Source organism: Penicillium concentricum (genome assembly GCF_028827145.1).
Source record: "Penicillium concentricum strain IBT 3081 chromosome Unknown utg000002l_segment0_segment0, whole genome shotgun sequence".
Taxonomy (NCBI): domain Eukaryota; kingdom Fungi; phylum Ascomycota; class Eurotiomycetes; order Eurotiales; family Aspergillaceae; genus Penicillium; species Penicillium concentricum.
Window position 1 is genome coordinate 6980451 of NW_026622755.1, and position 23254 is coordinate 7003704.

At 52.2% G+C, this 23254-nt stretch overlaps 1 protein-coding gene across 1 annotated transcript; it reads left to right on the forward strand.

Moving 5' to 3' along the window:
• Positions 1 to 1175: 1175 nt before the first annotated feature.
• Positions 1176 to 23024, forward strand: N7517_006377 (uncharacterized protein; the record flags this gene model as incomplete). The annotated part of the gene is made up of 1 exon (XM_056724107.1): positions 1176 to 23024. One exon carries the CDS (start codon positions 1176 to 1178, stop codon positions 23022 to 23024), a length of 21849 nt encoding a protein of 7282 aa, XP_056580357.1.
• Between the last annotated feature and the right edge of the window lie 230 nt (positions 23025 to 23254).

A 23254-nucleotide genomic window follows, 5' to 3' on the forward strand; every position in this document is an offset into this window, starting at 1 on the left:
TCGGAAGTAATTTAGTCTCCAGGTAAGGTATAACACTTAACGAAGCATCATATGCATCTCGTTTGAATTCCAGTATGTTATGAAATTTATAGCCCCACCGGTATCTCGAAAATATATATATTTATGATGCACCTGTGATCCAGAAGCCCATAGATCTTCTATAACCTTGGAATCTTATAATATACTAATTAAATCTACTCCAAAATGTTATGTGGCACTGGCATCATTTCAAATGTCTTCCCAGGTTGCAAGATTTTGAATATGTAGAGCCCTTTCTACAGTTGGATTATGCAGCTATAGAACAATAGCTTCCACTAGGCGTTCCTAAATAGTTTGGCACACTCTGCGGTAAAAATGATGACCTCAGCCAGAACCCAACATCGTAGCCTACACCCGAGAGGGGCCGCTGACTAAGGGAGCAGGACATCACATCCACCGCCGACTAGAGCCATAACAATGCACTAAAGAATTGTGCAGAGCAATGGGTAACAAAAGAAATGGAGAACCTCCGTCAGAACAAGAAGATGATATACCATGCTAACTACTGTTGATCTTCTTTTCAAGTGACACGTGATATCCATGGACCTAGGCTGTGGACACTATTGATGCCTCAAGCCCACTGAAAATGGGAATACTATAGTCTGTTCACAGCATGTATGGCCAAGGCCGGAATATACGACCGTACGGGCACTATGTTGCTCACTAGTTATTTGGACTGGTCCTTCCCTCTTCGGTGAAGGACAACCAATAACTCCGTTCCAATCTCACAAGACCTCGCGGGTCGGCTTTCGATTCTTGACCCAGAATACGCTAAGTCATTTGAATATGAGTCTGCAGGTAACCCACGTGTACCCGAAAGAGCAACATGGCGAGCTTCACATGGACCCTAAGCCTCAACGGTTTCTGGAGCAGGTCAGCCTCAATGGCACGACCCGACTAGGGTTTGTCCATGAGCCATGGCAAGCTATGGCAGTGAGAAACATAATAGCACTCAATACCCATGATTGGATAAAAATTTTTTTAAGCCCAATCGCTCAGGACACCCTTGTCCTTATCCAGGTTGCTTTTATCAGAGCTAGCAAGCCTGACATATAGAGTGTACGGAAATTCAGACATTCCATTCTATTATTTTTCTGACTTGTTGAAATGCAGGGAGCTTCCAGTCATCAGTGACTATGTATTATTCTAATTCATCTACAAACTCCACGACTCCGTCGGACAGTGGCTCAGATTCCCCAAAGAGCGACAGTGAGATGAACACCTTCTCCGACGAAAAGATGGCAACAAACAATGAACAAGAGTTCCTCAAAGCCTGTGCTGAGGTACTCAAAATCCAGATCGAAAAGCTGGATAAGTCTCAGACCTTCATCAGACTGGGTGGAGACTCCATTGCGGCAATTACCCTAATTGCGCGATGCGAGGAGAGAGGAATCGAAGTGAAGACGGGCGATATCATCAACTCAAACAGCATCTCAGAGCTGTTCTCGACAACGAAATTACGATCGCCTCGAGAAAATGATAGTCCCGACTCGCCAGTTGAGGGGATCCCCGGAGCCAATGAAGCCCAATGCGAACGTTTCAGTATCTGGCAGGATTACAGCCGGGCTACGCCCGAAGAAAGAACACAACTGCTGGAGCAGGTTGCCCTGAAGTGTGGAGTTGAAGCAGACTCGATCGAAGATGTGTACCCATGCACTCCGTTGCAGGAAGGTTTGATGGCCATCTCTGCCCGCAAACCAGCGGCCTATGTCGACCGCCGAGCGTTTGCTCTGGCACCAAACATCGATCTCCGTCGGTTCCAAGCAGCATGGGATGTTTTGATAGAGCGGACCGCCATTGTTCGCACTCGCATTATTATGGGAGCGAGTGGTCAATCTTTGCAGGTGGTGATCCAAAACGGCATTCCTTGGAGACACGGATCCACCCTCAAGAGTTATCTAGCGGAGGATCGAAAACAAGGTATGCAGCTTGGCCAGCCTTTGGCCCGCTGCGGACTTGTTACGGAATCAGTCGATGGAGAGGGAGCGACGTTTGTGTGGACGGCTCACCATAGTATCTACGATGGATGGAGTGCCCAGCTCCTCTATCGCCGCCTAGCCGCAATTTACTTCCAGCAGCAGCTGCCACAGTCTATCCCATTTACCCGGTTCGTGCGCTACCTGGAAGGGAAAGACCCAGTCATTGCTGCAAACTACTGGCGCGGCCAACTTCAACGCGCGAATGCCAATTCCGTGGCGCATTGGCCGGCATTACCACACCCCAACTATCAGCCCAGTCCCCGGGCCCAATTCAAAGGCGAAATCCCGATTCTAGACGGCGCCGAACAAGGACTCGTCATGATGTCAAATATCTTGCGCGCCGCCTGGGCGCTCGTCGTGTCCCAGTACACAGGGCAGGACGATGTAATTTTTGCTGTCACGCTATCGGGCCGCAATGCCCCTGTCTCGCAGGTCGCCGAGATTTCAGCCCCGTTAATCACCACAGTCCCGGTGCGCATCGGCATTGACCCGAATCAGGCAGTTGGCGAATTCCTGCAGGCCGTGCAGCGCCAAGCCGCTGACATGATTGACCATGAGCATACCGGGTTGCAGATGATCAAAACCATGTTACCGGAGCTGCATGATGTCTTGAAGCTCCAAAGCCTGCTGGTTATCCAGCCAGAATCGGAACGAGATGTCTACAAAGCCTTCCCTGGACTCAGTCCGATCACCCTACCAATGGAAGACTTCGACAGCTACGCTGTAAACGTGGAATGTACCCTGGGGCGTCAAGCTGTGGAGATGGAGGTTATGTACGACAAAGATGTGATCGCCGCAGCGGACCTGACAAAGGTCATGGAACAATTTTTCTTCTTGGTGCAGGAATTGTGCCGCCCGTTGGCCCGTGATCGACCGTTGCAGGAGGCCATGGGAATTTCTCCGAGTGACCGGCAGCTGATTTTAGATTGGAACACCACCGTTCCCAAGCCAGTGGACCGGTGTGTTCACGATCTGGTGACTGACCAGGTAATGATCCGGCCTACGGCCATCGCGGTCGATGCATGGGATGGCGAGTTACAGTACGCCGAGCTCGCAAGCCACAGTATCTCATTGGCCCATTTCCTAGTCAGCTTGGGAGTAGGGCCCGAACAGACCGTGGGACTGTGTATGGGCAAGTCTAAATGGGCTATGGTAGCCATGTTGGCCACTCTGTATGCTGGCGCCGCAGTATTGCCATTGTCGGGAAGTAGTCCACTGCCGCGTCTTCAGAGTATTGTCCAGGACGCCGGAACTAAAGTGATTATTGTGGACCAGGTCCAGAAGAGCCGACTTGAAAGCCTTGACGCGAACACAGTGGTCGTCGGCACCACCTTGATGGCGAATATACCTAGGACTATGGAACCGCCACAAGCTGGCATCACACCGCAGAATATCGCATGGGTTGTGTACACCTCAGGAAGTACTGGAACCCCTAAAGGTGTCGTATTGGAGCACCGGTCGCTGTGTACCAGTCTCATAGCCCACGCAGGCGCCATGGGAATTGATCAGTATACGAGGACACTTCAATTCGCTGCCTACACCTTCGATGTGAGCTTGTGCGATATATTCAGCACCTTACAGGCCGGTGGTTGTGTTTGTGTCCCGTCCGAAGAGCAGCGCATGAACGTATTGGAAGCGACGGCTGCGCGAATGGAGGTCACCTACGCGGAACTGACATCAACGGTCGCCGCTACCATTTCGCCGGCGGAGCTGCCTTCGTTGTCCACGTTGGCACTCAGTGGTGAGCCGCTTAATCCTGTAGTTCTGTCTATATGGGCACAACGCACAAGAGTATTCAACTCTTACGGTCCGTCTGAATGTTCCATCGTATGCTCAAACAGCCAACGGCTATTCCATACTCAGGAGGCCCAAAATATCGGACGGCCTATGAAGTCCAACTTCTGGGTGGTGCAGGCGACGGACTACCAAACTCTGTGTCCCACCGGAGCTCCTGGCGAGCTACTGATTGAAGGCCCTCTGCTTGCTCGCGGCTACCTCCACGACGAGGCCAATACCAAGGCCAGCTTCATCCTCGACCCGAAGTTTGTGACCCAACTGGGCCTCCCTTCCGGACGTCGCATGTACCGTACCGGTGACCTGGTGAGCCAAAATTCGGATGGATCGCTACTCTATCTCGGCCGCTGTAATAGTCAACAAGTCAAAATCCGCGGTCAGAGGGTGGATGTCAGTGAGATTGAGTATCAGATCACACAGCAACTTTCTGGCACTGGAAGCGTTGCCGTGGAGCTGGTGGAGCGGGGAGCCCATATCCATCTAGTGGCCTTGATGAATTTCGCCCCGAACAGCCCATATATGTTCACCGTCCCCGTGCCAGTAACGCCAAACGCAATCGCTGGGAGTGCTCTGGTTGCGAATGAAATGCTCGCTTCAACCTTCCAGGAATTGCGGATGAATCTCTTGCAGTCCCTTCCCGCGTATATGGTGCCGACACTGTATATACCCATGGCTGATATGCCCACTAATGCCTCTGGGAAGCTGGATCGGCTAGCCATTCGAGCATCTCTGAGTACCCTCTCCCTATTAGATCTACAACGGTTTATGCCCAATGGAGGACCCAAGGCGGCGCCAACTACCGAGATGGAGAAGCGATTGCAGGCCCTGTGGGCACAGACGCTGCAAATTGATACTGAAATTATCGGTCGTGGCGATGATCTTTTCCAGATCGGTGGTGATTCTGTTGCCGCAATGCGCATGGTGGCTCTCCAGGCGGCCCGTGAACTTCAGCTCACCGTTGCTACGATCTTCCAACATTCAAACCTATCCCATCTCGCTCATTTCCTCGAAGAACAGAGCGGGGAGGAGCAGCCTGAGGAGCCGGATCCAGAGCCCTTTACTCTGTGGCAAGGGCTAGAACATGCTGATTCAGTCAGCCAGGCCCAACAGCTTGAGTGGATTGCCAGAAGATGTGACGTCTCTGTGGAGGAAATTGAGGACGTCTATCCTTGCACCCCCACTCAGGAGGGACTTATCGCTATTACAGCCCACCAGCACAGCGCATACGTCAGTCGACAGGTGTACAGACTAGCCAGTTCAATTGAATTGGACCGCCTCCAGGCGGCATGGGAAACTTTGGCCAGAGTGACACCGATTCTGCGCACCCGCATTTTAGTTGACCAAGAGGCCAACGAAAGCAGATTCGTGCAGGTTGTGGTTCGGCGCCAGCTAAGCTGGCAGCATAGTTCTGATCTTGACCAGTACGTGGCTAGTGATCAGGACGAAGAGATCCAACTGGGCCACCCCCTCGTGCGCTTGGCCCTAGTACAGAATCCGACGGAGCGCTTCCTAGTCTGGACCGCGCATCATAGTGTCTATGATGGATGGAGTGCCGGGCTCATGCATCAGCATCTGGCAGACATCTACCTACATGACCGCATCCCTCCTGCTGTCCCATACACACGTTTCATTCGGCATCTGTTGCGACGGGACCATGGCGCCGATGTCAAATACTGGTCTAGCCAGCTACAGGGGGATCTGGTAGTGAACTGGCCGCCGCTGCCTCAGGAAGGCTACCAGCCCAAGCCTATGCACCGCAACATCTACAAGATGCTCCTGCCGCCTTCAAAGATTCACACCCGCCCTGCATCCGCCCTACCCGCTATTCTCCGTGCAGCATGGGCCCTGGTGATGGTTAAATATGCTGGCCAAGGAAACAGCGTGGTATTTGGCATGACGTTAGCAGGCCGAAATCTTCCAATACGGCAGTTGACAGAGCTTGTGGCTCCCACTATTACTACAGTGCCTGTTCGGATTGATGTCAATCAGAAACAATCCGTCCGCGACTTCCTGCAAATGGTTCAGCAGCAAGCAACGGAAATGATGGATTTCGAGAATACAGGCTTGCAAGGGATCCGAAAGCTGGCCCCCGAGCTTCGACCAGTTGTCGAAGTGCGGAATCTGTTGGCAATCCAGCCCGTTTGGGAAGATGAAGATACTGTATTCCCTGAAATGGAGGCTTTGCCGGTCAGTATGCAGGCATTTGATATCTATCCACTGAATATGCAGTGCTCGCTAGGCTTGGACGCGATCACCGTGGAAACACGCTATGATGAGAATGTGATTGCTGGGGCGCAAGTGAAGAGGATGGTGAGGTGCTTCGAACATGTGGTGAAACAGCTCTATAGCACTCACACAGACACATACCAAGTCCGCGATATTTCTCTGGTAAGCACCGATGACCAAGACGCCATCCTCCGCTGGAACGATACTGCTGCTCCACGAGTCGAACAATGCATACATCACTTGGTGGCGGACCAAATCAATCAACGACCCGATTCCACCGCTATCTGTGCGTGGGATGGAAATTTGACCTACAAGGAACTTGCAAACTATTCGAGCCAGCTGGCCTGGTATCTTAAGGATTTGCAGGTTGGCGCTGAAAAAATGGTTGGGGTGTGCATGGAAAAGTCCAAATGGGCCGGCATTGCGATGCTAGCGATTCTGCAAGCTGGAGGAGTCGTCGTTCCGTTAGGAGTGGCCCATCCTATGGCGCGCCTTACAGGAATACTGGAGGACACTAGGGCAACCATCATCTTAGTGGATGCTGAACAGCGAGCCCGGCTCTCAAGTCTTCCTGACGTCAAGCTTGTGGTTGTAAATGAGAGTCTCTTGCAGACCCTTCCAGCAACAGAGGACGCACTTAATGCAACAGTCGGTCCTGATAACGCTGCATGGGTGATTTACACCTCAGGAAGTACGGGAAAGCCCAAGGGAGTTGTCCTACAGCATGGTGCCCTGTGCAGCAGTATTAAGGCCCACGGAGCTCGCTTCGGAATGAACTCTCACACACGTATGCTGCAATTTGCAGCTCACACTTTTGATGCCTGCATCCAAGATTATTTCACAACGCTCTCCTGGGGTGGTGTCGTGTGTGTGCCAAATGAGGAAGAGCGAATGAGTGACTTTACGATGGCGATGCGCAGGATGGAGGTGACCTTCGCAACTTTGACCTCCACTGTAGCGCGACTGATACATCCTCCCGACGTGCCTTCAATGCAACAACTGGCATTAGTTGGTGAGCCAGTCAAAGCGGACGTAGTCAAGCAGTGGTTGCCCTATGTCGCCGTTCTGAATGCCTACGGCCCGTCGGAATGCTCGATTCACTCAAGCTGCAGTGAACCCTTGATTGATCCCAAACAAGCCTCAATCATTGGTACATCGATGGGGACTCGATTGTGGGTAGTTGATATCGATGATTTCAATCAACTGTGTCCTATCGGGGCGCCAGGCGAGCTCCTAATCGAAGGACCTCTGTTGGCACGCGAGTACCTGAATGACGAGGTAAAGACCAGAGCGGCGTTCGTCTTCGAACCATCCTTTATCCAGCAGCTGAACCTACAATCGGACCATGGCGAGAGGCGGCGGATGTATCGCACTGGTGACATGGTGCGGCAGAACGAGGATGGGTCGATCACCCATCTAGGTCGACGTGATACACAGGTGAAGATTAACGGCCAGCGCGTAGAGGTAGGTGAAATCGAGTATCAAATAACACAACAACTTCAAGGCGCACGGTCTGCGGCGGTCCAATTATTGCAGGAGAGTGCATCTGAAAAAGTTAGTTTGATCGCTGTGGTCGATTTTCAAGAAGGGTGTGAGCATCGCGATGGGCCCGTCATGTCGCACGGTTTGCTTCAGCCAACGCCCGCCTTACACACGGCCCTGCGAAAGTTACCAGGGACTCTGTTTCAGTTGCTCCCAACATACATGGTGCCTGCGGTTTTTCTGCCAATTCTGGAGATGCCCTTGAATGCATCCGGAAAGCTCGACCGCCGCGCGATTGGGGGGCTTTTGAAGGCGATCAGACCGGAGCATCGACAACAATACCTCTCAGCCGGCGAGCTTTCCACCGAGCCTGCAACACCGATTCAACGCAAGCTTCAAGAACTCTGGGCCGGCGTACTGCATGTGCCTGTGTCCCAGATCAATATTTACGACAACTTCTTTCAGATTGGAGGAGATTCAGTGGTCGCTATGAGACTTGTTACGACCGCTGCGGGCCGGCAATTGCGAGTAACCGTGGCCGATATCTTCCAGCAGCCACGGCTGGTGGATTTGGCGGAGCACCTGAGCACCAGATTGTTACCAACGGAAGAACTGAACAATGATCCCCAGCCGTTTTCTTTGTGGCTTGGCGAAAGTCCAGTCACGGAAAAACATCATGATCAGTTGCAAGAGATTGCGAATCAATGCGGCAGTGTGGTGGAGAACATCCAAGACGTCTACCCCTGCACGCCCTTACAGCAAGAACTGATGGCCACTACTGCCGAGCAATCATCCGCATATGTGAACCGACTGACCTTCAAACTCGATCCGAATCTGGATCTCGATCGCTTCCAGGAGTCCTGGCGAGTTTTGACTGCCACCACTCCCATACTTCGCACGCGCATTGTAACCAGCAGCGAACCGTCGAAGCCGCTTCTACAAGTTGTCCTAGATGAGGAAATTTCCTGGAACCTCAGCGTCAGTCTCGACAACTATCTGGCTTGCGACCAACAGGATGAGATGGGACCTGGAACACGGCTGGTTCGATATGGGCTGGTCCGCGACCATAATTCAGAAGAGCGCTTCTTTGTATGGACTGCCCATCACAGTTTGTACGATGGATGGAGCACCGGTCTCCTCTACAAAAATTTCACTGAGATCTTCCAGTCTGGACATGCCCAGTCTCCCGTCCCGTTCACACGATTCATTCGGTTTTTGCGCAATCAAGAGGAAGATGAAAAAAAAAAAAAGGATCGTGCAGAGTACTGGTCAAATCAGCTTCAAGGCGATGTGATGAACAGCTGGCCTTCTCTCCCCCATGTCGGTTATCGACCAAGACCAGGACTAGAGGTGACGCAGGTGGTATCTCTTGCTGCGCATGGGTCAGGCAGCACAGTGACCGCATCCAATGTGCTCCGGGCAGCTTGGGCCTTGCTGATGGCACAATACTCAGGTCACAATGATGTCGTGTTTGCCGCCACTGTATCTGGTCGTAACGCTCCGGTGTTAGGGGTAGAGAGCATGGTCGCGCCGACCATTACCACCGTCCCTGTGCGCGTTCAAATTGACTGGAACCAAGATGTGATATCGTTCTTGAATTCGGTGCAAGAACAAGCCGTGCAGATGATTGACTATGAGCACACCGGTCTACGGACAATCAAGACCCTCATCTCCCCGGAGTCGCGTCCGGCACTTGAACTTCGGAACGTCTTGGTGGTGCAAACCGCCGAAGAAGCAAATGCAAACAAGCAATTCCCTGGTGTGCAGGAACTGGTAGGTGGTGCAGTGACAGAATTTGACAGCCACATCCTGACAGCGGACTGCACGTTGAGTCCTATGGAACTCCGGGTAGCCATCCGGTATGACGAATACGTGGTGCCTACGCCACAGGTGCAACGGATCCTGTCACATCTCACACACCTGGTGCAACAGCTATACAACCCAGCATTGATCAAATCGCGTACTCTTGGGGAACTGGACCTCATCACCCCCGCGGATAAACAGCTGATAGTCGAGCACAATGCCCTTGTCGATGTTTCTCGTGTTGATCAATGCATCCATACGCTGGTCTATGAGCAAGTTTTAGCACGACCTAGCTCACCAGCTGTTTGTGCCTGGGATGGAAATCTCACGTACAGTGAAATGTTCAGTCAAGCCGTGCGGCTGGCGCACTTCCTTGTTGACGCCGGCGTCGGTCCTGAAACGAAAGTTGGCCTGTGCATGAATAAATCGAAGTGGGCCATCGTGGCCATGCTCGGCACACTTTTCGCTGGTGGCGCAATTGTTCCTCTCGGTGTAACTCACCCCATTTCGCGGCTGAAGGTTATTGTTCAGGATGCTGCGGCGAATATGATTCTCGTTGATGCGGAGCAGCAAGTGCGACTCGGACGCCTGGATCTGAACGTGAATCTAGTCATTGTCGGCACCGCACTGCTGGATGGACTAGCTTCGGAGAGTCATGCCCCAGTGACTACCGTTACTCCCGACAATGCAGCCTGGATCATTTATACATCCGGCACTACGGGAACCCCTAAAGGCCTTATACTTGAACATGGTGGATTGTGTACCAGTATGAGGGCGCAGGCCAACAAGATGAATATTTCCAGCGAGACCCGAGCCCTTCAGTTCTCTCCATTTACCTTTGACGTCAGCATTTCCGATGTCTCGGCAACTCTCATTTATGGCGGTTGTGTCTGTATGCCATCGGAGGATGACAGGTTCAATAATATCGCAGAAACCATGCGTATCATGATGGTCAACTTCGCCAGTTTGACTCCAACCGTGGCACATTTAATATCTCCTGCCGACACACCATCTCTACACACGATTGCATTGACTGGAGAAGCCCTGACGCCCCAGGTGATAAAATTGTGGAATCAGCCCGGGGTAAGCATCTACAATACCTATGGCCCATCCGAGGGATCCGTGTGTACTGCGAATGGACCAGTATCAAATCCCGAAGAGGCACTCATGATTGGCACGCCCATGGCCACACGTCACTGGGTGACCCATCCTCACAACCACAATCAGCTATGCCCCATCGGCGCCACTGGAGAATTGCTGATCGAGGGCCCTCTGGTGGCTCGGGGCTATCTGAACAATCCTGAGAAGACAGCTGTCTCTTTTATCGCCAAACCCGATTTCCTGTCCACCTCATCGGGATGTCGGTTTTATAAGACCGGTGATCTCGTTTATGAGCAAGCGGGTGGGTCATTCGCATATATCGGGCGGCGTGACACGCAAGTCAAAATTCGTGGCCAACGAGTGGAAATCGGCCAGATTGAACACCAGATCGCGCAACAGCTTCCCCAAACTCAGACCGCAGTGGTTCATTTGCTTGAGCTCGATACCAAGATGTTTCTGGTTGCGGTGATTGAATTCAGAAAGGATGGCGAGCAGACTGCGGCTGACACAGAATCCCTAAAACCTCTGGTACCAACATCAAGCCTACGATCGGCGTTCGCTACGCTGCGCCATGGGTTGCTTGAAGTTCTACCCACTTATATGGTACCACTGTTTTATGTGCCAGTTGCTCGCATCCCTTTAAACACATCAGGCAAACTGGATCGCCGGGCTGTCGAGACATTCTTACGTGGAATTCCTTCAAGCAGTTTCACAGCATACATCGCAGATGAGATCCAGCTCAAGACGGCCCCATCCACTCCGATGGAGACATTCATCCAACCAATATGGGCGCATGTGTTAGGAGTTTCCATCAAGGAGGTTGGTGCTCACGACGATTTCTTTCATTTGGGCGGTGACTCAGTCACAGCTATGCGGATGGTTGCAGCTACCAACAAAGAGAGCAAGGAGTTGAAGCTGGCTGTTACCGACATCTTCCAAAACCCCCGACTGTCGGACCTTGCACGTGTCCTGGAGGAGAAAGGCATGGAGAATGAGAGGGTAAGCGCATTGGAGCGTGATCCCATTCCATTGGCCCTATGGGAAGAGAGTTTGGATACAGAGGCCGATAAGCGACCGGCACGCCTGGCCCTCATTGCCGAGCAATGTGGTGTATCGGTGGAACAAATTGAGGATGTCTATCCGTGCACACCATTACAGGAGGCTCTTCTTGCAAGCACTGCACGTCAACCCTCGGCATATGTGAGCCGTCAAATGTATGCGTTGTCTGACAAGATCGACATCGATCGGTTCCAGGCGGCCTGGCAGACCCTGGCTTCAAGCATCCCCATCATGCGTACAAGGGCGATAATTGATGCAGATGGATCATGGCAGGTGGTTGTGCGGGAGGATATTACCTGGCTCCAGCACTCCAGTCTAAAAGACTACATAGAACAAGACGAGAAGGCAGGGATCCAGCTCGGACAGCCACTGGCTCGATATGGTCTGATCTATCTACCGTCAAGCGAGGTATTATTTGTCTGGACCGCCCATCATAGCATGTATGACGGCTTCTCGATTCGTCTCATGTGCGAGGAGCTCATTCACATATACTACCAGGCTGACTACATACCCCAATCAATTCCATTCCCTCGCTTGATCCGATATCTGATGAGAATCAATACGTCGGACAGTCTGGCATACTGGGATAAGCAGCTTGAAGGAGAATTGATGGCCGACTGGCCTCCTCTGCCCAATGCAGGATACGAGCCACGACCCAGGATCTCCATTTGCAAGACAGTCACAACCGCACCCCTTCAGGGACAGGGCATTTTGATGGCCAACGTGCTGCGAGCCGCTTGGGGCTTGACCATGGTACAATTTTCTGGCCACAGGGACGTCTTATATGCAGCCAATGTCTCCGGTCGCAACGCCCCGGTCCACGAAGTGAGCGAGATCATCGCTCCAACCATCACCACAGTGCCTCTACGTATCCAAGTCAGCACTGATGGCTCTCATTCGGTGGAAGATTTCCTTCGTGAGGTGCAGGATCAAGCCATCAAGATGATCAATTATGAGCATACTGGGCTACGAGGAATTCTCAGCCATCCTGAGTTACAACTACGCAATCTGCTCGTCATTCAAACCGCGGACGAAAGCGATACTACTCTCGACTTCCCGGGCATCGAAGCCCTTCCACTTGCAGTGGAGGACTTTGACAGTTACGGGGTCAATGTTCAGTGCACTCTAGGACAAACGATCGGAATAGAAGCTCGATTCGACTCCAATATCGTATCAACTACCTATATGACCCGAGTGCTGGACCAGTTCACTCACATCTTGGAGCAACTGTGCGACCCAAATCTTCAAAGCCACCCCTTGCTAGAGTTGGACTTTCTGAGTAGTGCTGATCAGAGCCAAATTGCAGCATGGAATGCAACCGTTCCGGAGAGAGTAGACAAATGTGTCCACGAACTTGTTCAGGGGCAAGCACGCGCCCATCCAACATCTGAAGCGATATGCGCATGGGATGGAATCCTGAGCTACAGGGAACTGACTCAAATGGCCGATTTCCTGGCACTCGAACTTGTGGCACTGGGAGTCGAACTAGAACAAATGGTTGGTGTCTCCATGTCCAAGTCGAAATGGGCGGCGGTAGCCCTGCTCGCCACTCTCCAGGCTGGTGGTGTGGTCGTGCCCTTGAGCGTGAGCCATCCAACCCATAGAATTGAGACCATCGTGAACGACACCAAGGCGACCGTGATTTTGGTAGATGCCCCAGAATATCGTCGCCTAAAGGGCAGTGTCAATTGCCAACTACTTGTGGTCGACTCACAGCTCCTCCAAAGGCTATCTATTGCACCTGCCAGCGATCTCCGATCGTGTCCCTTGGTCACTTCAAACCACGCTGCCTGGGTAATTTACACTTCTGGTACAACCGGTACACCCAAAGGAGCGGTTCTCGAGCACGGCACTTTGTGTACGAGTATTCAGTCTCACGGGGCGCGATATGGATTCGGCACCCACACTCGCAAGTTGCAATACGCAGCTCATACATTTGACGGCACCATTGAGGATTATTTCACTACATTGGCATGGGGCGGCCTATGCTGTGTGCCATCCGAAGATGATCGTCTCGATATTCGCAAGCTTACTGCTTTCATTCGCAGGACAGAGGTGAACGCACTTGCGACGACGTATACTGTGGCTGGATTGTTCTCGCCTGAAGAGGCACCCACACTGCGTCTCCTGGTCTTAGGGGGAGAGCCCGCCACAGTCGAGGTAACTAATCTCTGGAGGACCAAGGTGGACTTGTTCAACTGCTACGGCCCGTCCGAATGCTCAATTTTCTCCTCGGCGGCCGGACCGGTCCAAAATGTCGACGAGATACACAACATTGGCCAAGCGATTGGCACGCGCCTATGGGTTGCAGATCCACAGAACTACAGCTTGCTATGCCCTGTGGGAGCGCCAGGAGAACTTCTTATCGAGGGACCCCAACTCGCTCGCGGCTATTTGAACAATGAAACAAAAACAAACGAGCAATTCATCTTGGACCCGCAATTCATGTCAAAATTCGGCCTTACCAAAGGGCGTCGTGTTTACCGAAGTGGTGACATCGTGCGCCAGAAGGACGACGGGTCTTTTGTCTATGTTGCGCGACGCGATACCCAGGTGAAGATTCGCGGCCAGCGAGTCGAGATTGGTGAGATTGAACAGCAGATCGCCCGACACCTGCCAGAGACCCGGGCCGTGGCAGTGGAACTGATAAAGCGAGGGGCAAATTCACAGCCTGTTCTGGTCGGTGCAATCGAGTTTGCTCCTGACAGCAGATACCAGACGGGTGACATTCAAGCCCCTTCCCTGAATTTGAGAATTCTGCCACCAACGGTGCTCATGACGGAGGCCTTCCAAAAGCTTCACAGTGCGCTTATACAGGTTCTACCAACACACATGATTCCAGCATCATATCTTCCCATCGCCCAGATGCCTCGCAACCTCTCGGGCAAACTGGATCGGAGAACTTTGCGGGAGCAATTGACATTGATGTCCGCTGAGTCCATGCTGCAGTATCTTGAGGGAGGAGAGAAAATTCCTCCTTCAACCGAGATGGAATACAAATTACATGCTCTTTGGCTTGAAGCTTTGGGAATTGAGCAGTCGGATAGAGTGGGGGTGAGCGACAACTTCTTCCGACTTGGAGGTGACTCGGTGGCTGCCATGCGCCTTGCAGCAATGACCTGGCAGCAGCACAACTTGCAATTAACTGTGGCCGATGTCTTCAAACATCCTCGTCTTTGTGATCTCGCGCAGAAAATGACTGAGCGCAGCTTTGAATTTCTTTCAGAAGAAGAGGACCCAGCTCCTTTCACTCTGTGGGCTAATGCCTCACCTGAAGCTGTGCACGATATTGCGACCCGCTGTTGTGTGGACGTGAGTGAGATTGAAGATATATATCCGTGCACACCACTGCAAGAAGGATTTATGGCAACAACCACTCGGCAGTCTGCCGCCTACATCAGCCGACAAGTCTATTCATTGTCCGCCACAGAAATCGATCTGGACCGGTTTAAGTCGGCCTGGGAGACTTTGAACCACACAACTCCCATTCTCCGCACCCGCCTTATGATGGGCCATAGCAAGGAAGCCATACAAGTTGTGGTACAAAGCCCTATCGTCTGGAGATCCAACGACGACCTCGCTTCATATATCACTGACGATCGCGAAGAAGGGATGATGCTGGATCAACCCCTCGTGAGATACGGGCTGGTAACAGAATCGGCCGACAAATCTTACTTTATCTGGACTACTCATCACAGTGTCTACGACGGTTGGACAATGCGCGAGATTGCCCAGCGGTTTGTCGAGATCTACAATAGCACCAATCACACCTGGGCGCACTCTCCCATTCCATATTCCAGATTCATCCGGTACTTGGTGCGACAAGATCCTGTTGAGACGACCAATTACTGGCAAAATGAATTAACCGGCGAGTTGGTGACAGACTGGCCGCCACTTCCCCAGATCTTTTACCACCCTCGGCCTCAATCGCGCATTCAGAAAGCCATTTCTCTCCCCAAGCAGTCAAACGAAGGCATTTTGGTTTCCACCATCCTGCGAGCGGCCTGGGCTATTGTTATGGTACAATACAGTGGGAATAACGACATCACCTTCGCTGCCAGCGTCTCAGGGCGTCATGCCGCCGTTAGGCAAATCAAGGAAATCGCTGGCCCAACGTTGACCACTGTTCCTGTCCGTGTATCAATTGACAAATCTATGACTGTGGTTCAACTTTTGCGAAAGATTCAGCAACAATCTACGGAAATGATTCCTTACGAGCAGACTGGATTACAAAAGATCAACGAGCTGCTGCGCGAAATGGGTGGCTCTGCCTTGGCTCTCCGCAACCTTCTTGTGATCCAGCCCGCGGCGGAGACCGACAATAACCCTATCGCTCTTTCCGGCCTGGAGTCTCTTCCAGTACCGTTTGAAGACTTTGGCAGTTTTGGGCTTCAAGTGGAGTGTACGTTGGGATCCAATGAAATTGAAGTCGATGTACAATATGACGACCAGGTAATTGCATCGCTGAATGTCCTGAAGGTGGTCGACTACTTCGTGCATATTGTCAAGGAGCTCTCAAATCCCAACAGATTTGAGCAACCGCTGCACATGTTACATGTCAGTCCGCAAGATGAGGACCAAATACTGGCCTGGAACCGTGTAGGTTCAACTCGCAGCGATCAATGTATCCATAACCTCGTTTTCAATCGCGTCTTACGACACCCCACTGCTTCCGCTATCTGTGCTTGGGATGGCGACTTTACCTACGCCGAGCTTTCTTGTCATGCGGCCAGGCTTGCTGCTCATCTCATTCTTGACATGGGCGTCAAACCAGAGAATACTGTGGGACTTTGTATGGACAAGTCCAAATGGGCGGCTGTCGCCATGCTCGCAGTTTTGTACGCTGGTGGTGTTGCTGTACCTTTGGGAGTTGCTCACCCTTTTGCTCGGGTTCAAGGAATCACACAGGACGCTGCGGTGGAAACTGTGCTCGTGGATAGTGAACAGCATCAGAGGCTGGCATCACTAGGCCTGAGACTATTTTCTGTGGATGCTGAATCTATCGAGAAACTTACACCAGTCGATCTCGCGCAGACCACCGCACTTATCCGGGACACTAGGGTGGCTCCGCATAATATGGCTTGGATAGTCTACACATCCGGAAGTACGGGCACCCCGAAGGGAGTCATTCTGGAGCACCGTGCTCTGAGTACAAGTATCGAGGCCCATGGTGCGGAATTTAAGATGGATAACACTACCAGAACCCTCCAATTTGCCGCTCATACATTTGACGTAGCGATTCAGGATCTATTCACAACTCTCTGGGCAGGAGGATGCGTCTGCATTCCATCAGAACATGATCGCGTCAATAGGCTCACCACATCGATGATGTCCATGAGTGTCAATTTTGCCACCTTGACCTCCACCGTGGCCTCGATGCTCGACCCACAGCAGATTCCCTCTATGAGGACGATGATTCTTCTTGGCGAGCCCGTGACAGCTGCGGCTGTTGCCTTGTGGTCTCCTCACGCGACCGTTCTAAATGCTTATGGCCCCTCAGAATGCTCGATCCATTCATCTTGCAGTCGGCCAATTCATGACGCTGCACTTGCGTCCGACATTGGTTTCCCACTTGCCTGCTCCTGGTGGGTAGTGCAGGCAGAAAATCACCACGCTCTGTGCCCTATTGGGGCCCCGGGTGAGTTAATGATTGAGGGTCCCAACCAAGCCCGTGGATATCTCAACGACGAAGAAAAGACTCGGGCGGCCTTTGTCGTAGACCCTGATTTCATGCGGCAACTGGGCCTCTCGGGTCGACGGTTGTATCGAACTGGAGATCTTGTCAAGCAAAACCCAGAGGGGTCTCTGATCCACCTCGGCCGCACAGATCTCCAGGTGAAGATCCGAGGTCAGCGTATCGAAGTAGGTGAGATCGAATACCAGATCCAACAACACCTTGAGGGTGTGCGTACTGTCGCTGTGGAGCGCATCCAGCATGGGGCCGATGGCAAACAGGTCAGCCTCGTTGCTGTATTTGACATGATGAGCGAGAGCAACGAAAATCCTGCGAGTGATGCTCCACAACCCCTGGCTCCCAGTGACTACCTGCGTGCTATATTGAACGATCTTCGCCAAACGCTCTTCCGCGTCTTACCAGGATACATGGTCCCCGCCGCATACCTTCCTGTGGACCGGATGCCATCAAATGCCAACAACAAGTTAGACAGGCGTGCTATTCGGGAACTTTTGGCGCAACACTCTCTCACAAGCCTTCAGCAATATACCCAAAATGAAGGTGGGGATATGAAGGTCCTCCCCGTGACAGCATTGGAAAAGCAGGTGCATGCGCTCTGGCTTGAGGTTTTGGGCATCTCAGCTGGTGCGGTGGGCATGAACGACAATTTCTTTCACTTGGGTGGTGACTCGGTGACTGCAATGCGGATGGTGGTAGTAGCGGCATCCCAAGGGCTTCAACTGAGTGTGGAAGAAATTTTCAAGTGGCCCCAGTTGGTTGAATTGACCTCGAACCTCGCCGAACGGCCCCCAGAAGATCTATTTGCTCATGAAACAAAGGATCCTGCGCCATTTTCAATGTGGAAAGACCTCTATAATTGTTCCACCGGTGAGAGAGAGGAAACTTTATCACGTGTTGCGAAGAGCATTGGCGTGGAAAAAGAGCAGATTGAAGATATTTACCCGTGTACGCCCCTGCAGGAGGGCCTTATGGCAGTTACTGCCAAACAGCCGGCAGCCTATGTGAGCCGGCAGGTGTATTTGATGGGCAACTCAACGAATCGCGAGCAGTTCAAGGCTTCGTGGGAGACCCTGTCCGCGGAGGTCAGTATCTTGCGTTCTCGGATCGTAATGGAATCAAGCGCAGTACAAGTTGTGGTCCGCGGCACCATCCTCTGGCAATATGGCACAGACCTCCAGCAGTATCTGCAAGTTGACCGAGATACGGGAATGTCTCTGGGCCAACCTTTGGTACGATATGGCTTTGTTGAAGAGCCGAGTGGAGAGTGCTACTTTATCTGGACTGCCCACCATGCCCTGTATGACGGCTGGACTGTGAGTACACTCGGCAAACGACTAGCCGAGATCTATCACTCGAAACAGTCTCAATCCTCTGTCCCCTTCACTCGCTTTATCCAGTATCTGCAAAGCGGCCGCCCTGATACGGCCTTTAGTACTGATTACTGGCGCAACCAACTGGAGGGCGACGTCATGGCCAGCTGGCCTCGACGACCAACGGATATCCAGCCACTCCCGCAAGAGGACCTCCAACAGATAATTTCACTCCCGGTCACTCAGAGACAATGCAAGGTGACAATGTCTACTATCCTGCGTGCTGCATGGTCACTGGTCATAGCACAGTACTCTGGGCATGGGGATATAGCCTTTGCGGCCACTGTGTCCGGCCGTAATGCTAGGGTTCAGGGGATCTCTGACATTGCGGGTCCAACAATCACCACGGTGCCCATTCGGATAAATGTGGAACAGACGCAAAGTGTGGCCCGGTGCCTCGAGGCTATCCAGCTGCAAGCAACAAACATGATTGAACACGAGCATACCGGTCTCCAAGGCATCAAGGCACTTGTCCCCGAGCTTGCGCCTACGATTGACACGGGCACCTTACTCGTAATTCAACCTGCTGATGAGAGCGGTTCTGATGAACAGCTAGCCTTCCCGGGCATGGAAAAGATCCCTTTGCCGGTCGAACCCTTCAATGCGCATGCCATCACCCTCGAATGCAAGCTCGGACAACAGCAACTGATCGTCGATGTGCACTACGACAAGAATATCATCCCGTGTTCCCAAATGAAACATGTGATGGACTATTTTTCCTGCTTGATCCACCGATTGTGCCAGCCGGTGGCCCAATCGGAATCGCTAGCCGATATATTGGCCATTGAGCAGGGAAGTCAAGAACAGATATTACAATGGAACACAGAGGTACCTGCACGACTAGAGAAGTGTATTCACGAGATGGTTCGAGAGCAGGTGGATCGCTCGCCCTCAGGGACAGCTATCAGTGCGTGGGATGGAGATTTCACATACGGTGAATTCCACTCTGCAGCCGCACGTCTGGCCCACCACCTGGTGTCTCTCCACGTCGGTCCCGAAAGCATCGTTGGGTTCTGTATGGAGAAATCGAAATGGGGATCAGTGGCGATGCTGGGTATCATGCAAGCAGGTGGTGCCATTATGCCTTTGGGGGTAATGCACCCTTTGGCCCGCATCGAAACCATCATCGAAACCTCTCAGGCACGCGTCATTGTAGTGAGCCCAGAGCAAGAGGAGCGACTGCGGGGTCTGAGCTCCATTGCTCAAGTCAAACTCGTCGTCCTCGATCAGGAGTCTTTCGATGGTCTTCCATATTACACTCAACCCCCAGATACTGGAGTGACACCTTCGAACGCGTCCTGGGCAATTTTCACTTCTGGTAGCTCTGGCATTCCTAAGGGCGTTATCATTGAACACGGGACCATGTCGACAAGTCTAGACGAGCAGGGACGGTGGTTGGGACTCACGCCGAGGACTCGATTCTTGCAGTTTGCGTCATACACATTCGATAACATCATCACTGACACCTTTGCCACAACAGCATTTGGAGGCGTGGTATGTGTGCCCTCCGAGGATGACCGCATGAACCGGCTCACTGAGGTCATGGCAGACATGAACGTCAACACAGCGATGCTTACATCTACCGTGGCCCAGCAGATCGCTCCGATAAGCGTTCCTGCCATGCGTAAACTCATTTTGACAGGTGAATCAGTCCGTGCAGATGTTGTTAGCCTTTGGTTGGATCATGCCGAAGTCTACAACGCCTATGGGCCCACGGAAGGCTCAATGAGCACTTGTACCCGACCTTATACCAGCGCCTACGAAGTCAGCAACATCGGGTTTCCACTGGCCACACGTTTATGGGTCACACAGCCCAAAAACGACAATCTTCTCAGCCCTATCGGAGCCCCAGGTGAGCTCTGGATTGAAGGTCCCTTCCTGGCACGGGGCTATCTTGGCGACCCAGCCAGAACGGATGCGTCATTCATCGTCGATCCGGAGTTTACGGGGCGCCTGAACTTGCATGGACGACGACTTTATCGCACTGGCGATCTCGTCCGGCAGAACGAGGACGGCACATTGATCTATCTCGGCCGACTGGACTCCCAGATCAAAATCCGGGGCCAGAGAGTCGAACTAGGCGAGATCGAACATCAAATCTTGCACCATCAACCCGGCATCAGCGCTGTAGCAGTTGTGCCACTCACAGAAGACCAAGATCAAAGAATCACCCTGGTGGCAGTTGTCGAGTTTGCTGCAGACAGTGCGCATCGCCTTGTGCCGATAACACCGTCAGGAATTATGCCGCTATCAACAGAGCTGCAAACGACATTTGCGAACCTGTACCAGATATTATTGCGAAAATTACCCCTTTACATGGTTCCGCCTGTTTTCCTTCCGATTGCTGAAATGACTCGCAACTTATCTGGGAAGCTCGACCGCAAGTCTTTACGTGCGCTAGTGGTAAGCATCGAAGACGACAAGATTCATGAGTATCGAGTCAGTGATAGACCCAAAGTGGCCCCGTCCACCAATATGGAGCGAGAGCTGCAGGCATTATGGGCTAAAGGGCTCAATCTCAAGCTCGAAAAAATTGGAGCCAATGATGATTTCTTCCACATTGGTGGAGACTCCCTCGCGGCAATGCGCATTGTTGCAGCTTCGCACTCTCGGGGCTACACTTTGACCGTAGCCGACATCTTCAGGTACTCCTGTCTCTCAGACCTGGCTCTGATTTTGAGCGCTCGAGCAGAGAATGAAATCCCTGTCGCTTCAGGTGATGAGGTGGCTCCATTCTCGTTAATCGGATCTGACAACCCCGAAGAATTTATCCAAAATGTGTTACACCCGGTCTACAATTTCAGCACGCGCGATGTTATTGACATCTTGCCGACCACCGACTTTCAAGCTATGACAGTTGCAGGTGTTCTCACTACCCCCAGGGCTGCAAACTGTGCGCATTTTCTCATCGATGGTAATGGCACCTATGACATTGAGACATTGAGAAAAGGCTGTTCAGATCTGATCAAAACCCTTCCCGTATTACGTACAGCCTATGTGTTTGACCAGGGCCGACTTCTCCAGGTGATCAAGAGTGTCCATGAGCCCGAAATCCGGATCTTCAGCACCGATCGCTCCATCGAAGCAATGACGTCCGAGATAATCAATCAACAAGTGCTTCCGCCTCCCCGCCTAGGCGAACCTTTCACCCAGGTTGCCATTATTGAGGAATCCCGAAGCTCCCGACACCGAGTTCTCTTGCGAATGACACATGCCGAGTATGATGCTGTCTCCATGGATGGAGTCTGGGAAAGCCTCAAGCGGCTCATCGAAGGAACAGTCCCTCACCCGCAACCCCTTTTCTCGGCTTTCCTCTACCACCAGCAGCAGAGCATTGCACCGAAGGCCTACAAATACTGGACTGATCTTCTTTCTGGCTCGTCTATGACGAGCCTCGGTAGCTCTTCCACGGCTATTGGTCAATATCCGTCCCAGGTCGCACACTTAGCCCCTCAAACTATTCAGTGCGTCAACCCTCAATCTGAAGGCATGACTATTGCGATTCTGGTGAAGGCGGCGTGGGCAGTCACCCTCAGTCGCTTTTCCAACAGCCAAGATGTTGTGTTCGGTGACACAGTATCCACGCGGGGCACTGTCAAGGCCTCTCTTATGAACGCCATGGGCTGTTGTATCACACTCCTCCCGGTCCGTATTCAACTCTCCAACGAAGCCACTGTTCGGGAGCTCCTTCACAAAATCCGGGGTCAGCAGATTCAAAGTCTCGATCACGCTCAACTCGGATTCCGGGAAATTCTACATGGATGTACCGACTGGGTGACCTCGACGCGCTTTACCTCTACTTTCAACCACATAGCGGAACAGACCGGTACCCTCAATATGGGCAGTCAGGAATACGCTATCTCGAGCTTCGAGGCACCTGATGCGACGTGGATGGTCGATGTGGGCGTCACTGCGGTCTCTCGAGATGGTGAGCTAGACCTCCGAATTTCCTACCAGCCAGGAAGCATATCCAAGGAAATGGCATTGAAATACTTGCGTACCTTGAGCGATACCGTTCGGACCTTCCTGGACGACTCATCTCAAACGTTGAAGGCGACAATGTCACCCTTCGAAACGCCAATCATCCCCCGAATGACCCAGACCCGAAAGAAGGGACCGATTGTGCCACTGACGAAGCTCATCTCGAAAGAAGACGGCATGACGTGCCTAAAAAACACACCGGAGTGGGAAGCTGTGCTCCAGCATCGCCGGGGAGTGGAAAGTAGAAAGACGCGCATTCCTTCATTTGCACAGAGAGGCGGCGATCTCTTGGATGCCGTCTACTTATCATCTCTTCTGGGTGACGGAGATCGATCGATCTCGGCCCTGGATATTTTAGCGGAATCACAGGAAGATGGGGATGACCTCGTGGACGCTCCGCCATTGAAGCAGAGGCGCACCTCTCTCAAAATGGTTTGGGCCAGTTTGAGGAAAAGATATCACCGCTCGATGGCGATTCAGTTCCGCAGACACTAGACCTTTGTTATTTTTTTGATGTACGCATGTTGCCATTTTTTTAACCGTGACTTCCAATAAATTGTATGTAATATTTGCATTATCACTCAATTCTAAATATTGTCTACATAACAAACTTCACCACGTTTCTACCTCTTTCATCCAGACGGACAGGACAGCGAGGGCTTCCGAGGCTTGCGTCTTTTGTGGTCCAAATAGAACGAAATATCTGCCCACTTGGCGGTGGAACA